The sequence below is a fragment of the Vanacampus margaritifer genome, chromosome 14, assembly GCF_051991255.1.
Source record: "Vanacampus margaritifer isolate UIUO_Vmar chromosome 14, RoL_Vmar_1.0, whole genome shotgun sequence".
Classification (NCBI taxonomy): domain Eukaryota; kingdom Metazoa; phylum Chordata; class Actinopteri; order Syngnathiformes; family Syngnathidae; genus Vanacampus; species Vanacampus margaritifer.
This window is the reverse complement of record NC_135445.1, coordinates 7,227,390-7,232,079: the sequence shown is the minus strand read 5'-3', so window position 1 is coordinate 7,232,079 and position 4,690 is coordinate 7,227,390. Positions and strand designations below refer to the sequence as shown.

At 39.6% G+C, this 4,690-nt stretch overlaps 1 protein-coding gene across 2 annotated transcripts; it reads right to left on the bottom strand.

Annotated features, from left to right (window-relative positions):
* Positions 1–780: 780 nt before the first annotated feature.
* Positions 781–4,163, bottom strand: LOC144033929 (coiled-coil domain-containing protein 74A-like). Of its 2 annotated transcripts, XM_077542350.1 has the most exons (8): positions 4,037–4,163; positions 3,574–3,888; positions 3,225–3,272; positions 2,902–2,980; positions 2,108–2,303; positions 1,934–2,034; positions 1,810–1,860; positions 781–1,416 (listed from the first exon to the last, which is right to left on the bottom strand). In XM_077542350.1, exons 2-8 carry the CDS (start codon positions 3,848–3,850, stop codon positions 1,305–1,307), a joined length of 864 nt encoding a protein of 287 aa, XP_077398476.1. In that variant the 5' UTR covers positions 3,851–3,888; positions 4,037–4,163; the 3' UTR covers positions 781–1,304. The 2 variants fall into 2 exon arrangements, with proteins under 2 accessions (XP_077398476.1, XP_077398477.1); XM_077542351.1 differs by lacking the exon at positions 1,810–1,860 and having other exon boundaries at positions 3,574–4,099.
* Between the last annotated feature and the right edge of the window lie 527 nt (positions 4,164–4,690).

Sequence of the window (4,690 nt, the reverse complement as noted above, 5' to 3'; positions counted from 1 at the left end):
AAAATTGTAATTATTTTTTTAATTATCTTTTTTTTAAAGAAAAAAATTATTAAAAATTAGGGGCGTCAGGCGATTACCATTTTTAATCGTAATTAATCGCATGACTTCACTAGTTAACTCACGATTAATCACAAATTTTATATCTGTTCTAATACAATAAAAAAAAAATCTAGGTTTTCATATTCTTGTTAACAAAAGTGAGAAAAATGTTAAACTAATAGAAATAGTTAAATGAATTTTTGACGTCTATAGCCGTAAATGAGTTAATAGAGTGGTTTCTCTAAAAGGATGCAGCAACACCTCCACCACTGTGAGCCGTTTGTGGTATTTCCCCCTCTCATGAAGCTTGCACGCAAGCAAGCGGAAAGGACAAAAAAATAAATAAAAAAAATCGCTATCCAATTGATGTCTGGTAAATTATCACAGGGTCTCATTTCATACGTCCTATGACGTGCAAATGGGCGCCAAAGTCAAAGGGAAAACAATCAGGGTGATCTGATTGGTGGATTCGATTTTACGACAAATTTGTGACGTCCTCGTGTTCCACATACATTGATGATGAGTCCACATCTCCCCCCCCCCCACCCCAAAGAAAAAAAACCCAAACACCTGCTATAAATCTAAAGGACAGCCAAATAATTGCCACCAGTCGAGTAATGTTGACTCTTTTTCATCAAAATAACACTTCCTGTTATGTAGCATTTAATATTTGTATATTTCTGTGCTATAATTTGTTACTGCCCAGTGTTGACACGTGTGGATTGCTAAAATAAGAACACATTATGGAAGTCAAACAAGCCCAACTTTACTTAAAAAAAAATAAAATAATACATACTTTACAAGTTATGCGATAAAGTTTGATTTCTGATGGTACTTGTGTTGAAAACAGAAAACACATTCACTATGGAGACAAAAGTATTTGGACGTCGGGCATGAATTAAAAATGGAGGGAAAGATGGGAGGTGCCTCCACTTTTCAGGGAACGAGTGTTTTGTAGTGGATCTTTGCATTTTTGTCCTTTCATCCAGAAGTTGGTCAAAGGTTGAAGTTAGTTCATCTAAAGACAACTTGTCAAAAAAACAAAATGTAGAATTTGAACTAATCTGGCCAGCCCAATCCCTAATTTATTCACTTTTTGACATCCCAAGACTTTTTTTTTGTCCATAATACCAATCCTTTGGGTCATTCCCAACACCCCTGAATCAGCTTGGAAACACATTCCAGATTGCATTCAGTCATTTGTGATTTCAGGGACACAAGAAGGACCGCGGCTGTCCTGAAAGCGGTTGATAATCTGCATCTTCTCACCGCACCGTACCCTTGACGTGGCCTCTGTGCACAGCCCGGGTCCGTCTCTGGCGCTCGGACACAGACGAGCTGAGGCTCTGCGTGAGCGCTGGCAGGGTCACGCCGGTCCTGGAAGGGGGGGGGGGAGGGAATGACTTTATAAATTTACTGATAGCATGTTCCACATATGTATGCATACATGTCCATCTAATCCCTAATTATAATATGGACTGGCGTCAGATGTACGACCAAAGCGGTTGCTGATTCTTTTTCAGGCTTCCAGTTGACTAAAATAGTGCCTGACGGCCTACAAAATGCATTTGAAGGGATATTTTTAAACACCGCACTGGGTGGATTTTCTTTCACTCATGAATAGGGAACGGTACGTCCACCAACCGAACATAATCTGTATTAGGATTAAAAAGGTTAACACTGGTAAAAGTGAGGAGGAAAAAAAGTTAAGCAGAATAGTTACCAGCGTTATACACATAGCTGTAATGACCAAGATACAATATTACATACGTTTTTCCAGTTTGCAGATCCAATTTAGGAAACATGTTATCAGAGGATTTGCTGAAAAGCAAAAACCTCCAATAAGAAATGGTTACGTTTATGGATAACACATCAATGTTCTCTGATACTTTACCGGATATCATCCACAAGGTAAGCTTTGGTCAAATTGTAGTTTTCTGGGGTGATTCTCTTGTTGAGCACAATATCTCTCAGCAACTCCTTGTAGCGCACAATCTAGAAGACACAAAAGTGTTGGTGCGAGTTGAGGCACAAAAAGAATGCAAACGCTTGGAACGGTCAAACTCACTTCCTGAGACTGTAAACTGTTGGTATTGTATAGTTGGCGGATGATGAGCTCACATTCCCTCAGCGTGGACGCACGCGGCGGATGAGACGGACCGTTGCGGACTTGTAGTGGCTGCAGTGAGGTGGCGAGCGCCCCGGACTGCTCTGACCTGCGAGTTGGTCTGTACGGTCCGTAAATGTCGACGCAGTCTCCCATGCTTGGAACCAACCGGACAGACATTACATTTGTTAGTTCACATGTATAGTGAGGAAAAAAAGAGCATTTCATAAAAGTCAACCCAAAAATGTTCTTTATGTTGTATGCTAGTCTAAACAAGGCAGGGGGCGGCCATTTTGTCACTTCCTGTCGAGTAAAAATGTCACCACAGTCGCTCAGGGCTCAGCTAATGACCAATCACGACTTACCTGTTTTCTGACATTGGTCATGTGACATTCGGAAGCTGAGCTGTGATTGGTTGTTACCTGAGCCGTGAGCAACCGAGATGTCGTTTTCAGTTGACAGCAAGTGGCAAAATGGTCGCCCCGTGAGATGACAAACAGGTGTATTTAACTTTTATTCACGTTCCGCAAACACAATGTAATCTGAATACATTGTTTATAAAATAGTGGTGCTGCATAGAACATATTGTAAAGACAATTTTGGGGTTGACATTGTATTCATTTTAAAACACTTTTCTAATGCAATGAATTAATTATTTTTGTTTGGGGTCAAACTGTCACCATTATGAAACTTTTATTAACTGGTTACATTTTAACATTGTTTGACTTTTGTGGCATATTTTTACAAAAAATCACCTTAGCATTTTGTTCTGCGTGGGTTCTCTTCCACGAACGACAGGCCCAACACCCACTTGACTGTGTGAATGTTTCAGACCTAGAAAAACAGTGGGCGGGTGGTTATTATGTAAATGAGGTTGTGTTAGACAAACGTGGCTCACTTTTTTTCAGAATAAAGCATATAACTTAAGATTTATTTGGATAAAGAATTGTATAGGATACAAACAAAAAGTCATTTTTCCATATTATGTTCCATTTAAAATGAAAATGAATTAGTAAAATGACTCGCGTTATTATTATGTTATGTTTGCATTTGCTGTGTCAGCGAATCTCCATCTTACCTTTCCTACTTGGCTTGGGAACCTCCATAATCATCCTATACTTCAACTCTGCAACATCGAGAGAGAAAAAAAGAGAAAAAGAAGACGCAATCAGGGTTCATTACGAAGAAACAAGACACCTGTTGAGTAAAACGACACCAGTCTGATGTCCACCTCCAACAGAGAAAATCACTTAGTTTCCATTTAACTCTATTAAAACCAGTGTTGCTAAACGACCAACATACCAAGATTGTATTTCTTTCCATCATATAATCACAATAGAATAGCTTTTATTGGCATTGCCATAAACAATGAAATAGGAGAAAGCTAAAGTGGCAGAAGGTAAATTTCAGTGTTTCAAATATCTCACCTTTATTCTCCCTTCTGAGAAGATCCACTTCTTGGTGAAGTTTCTGGAGAGTTTCTTTGTGTTGGTGCTGCAGAAACTCGATGTTCCTCTGCAGCGATGCGACGCGAGGGTTCGTGTCGGTCATCGCCTTCGGCCCCTCTCGGTCTCCAGCCGGGAGGACAGGCAGCGGCTGCAGTCGGTTTGCCGGTAAACGTCGAGGCGAGCACGGAACTCCGAGTCGCCCGACTCGGCTCCACTGTGGCAGGTGGCGCACCGGCGGGAGGTTATTGTTGGGCATAGCCGTGCTTCATTCAGCTAGCTTAGCTTCGTTTTGCCCTTGTCGTTAGCAAACAGCGACAACTTGGTCAATTTAGCAACATTAGTTTCCACGCCATCATTCTCATTAAACACAAAAATAATTTAATTATAATACATGTTCGTCAACAAAACAATAAATAGCAAAAGTTTTCGTACTCCAACTTACTAAACTGCCTTGTGGTCAGACGCCAGTTACTATGGCGACAGTCCACCTCTTTTTATGCCGCGTTCCTGTTCCCTTGGGTTAACGAGGACTCGCCTTGGGCTCGTCAACAAAGAACAGACGTGCGGTTAACGACATAAACACACATTTCGTAAGAGTGCACGGTATTTTATACAGACAAACACGACAGCAACGTGTCCGTATGGATAAATGGGACAGGAATTATTTGGTGGCACTCTAGTTGGGTTTTCTGACACGGATTTCATTATTAATAATAATAAAAAAAAAAAAAAACGATTAATTATGTTGTAGAATCAGAAAATTTGAAAATTATTTTAAGAAATTTAGATTATGTATGATTTTACTCTCTACACTTTGAGATTCAATCTATTTATCCCAAGGGTATACAGAATTTCGGATTTTTGAGATAACGTAAACGCCTCACAACTACACACGTGACTTGGAGCAGTCCGGAACTCTGAATGACAGATGCAGGTACCAATCAAGGGGGTATGTGCATATAAATTTAATTAGAAAAAAAAGTATTACTTTTTTTTTTCTTCATAAAACAATATTCAATATTACAAAATGCTACTGCTGATTATTTCTCTATATATTATCTGCCAGGAAAAATAAACACAACATCATTACAACACA

Bases quoted from the DNA above. Each gene is read 5' to 3' on its own strand.
- LOC144033929 (XM_077542350.1), bottom strand. From the start codon at position 3,850: ATGCCCAACAATAACCTCCCGCCGGTGCGCCACCTGCCACAGTGGAGC. The intron at 2,304-2,901 runs GTGATTTTTTGT...GTTGGTTCCAAG, and splicing joins ACGCAGAACAAAATGCTAAG to CATGGGAGACTGCGTCGACA. The intron at 1,417-1,809 runs GTATGTAATATT...CCCCCCTTCCAG, and splicing joins GATCTGCAAACTGGAAAAAC to GACCGGCGTGACCCTGCCAG.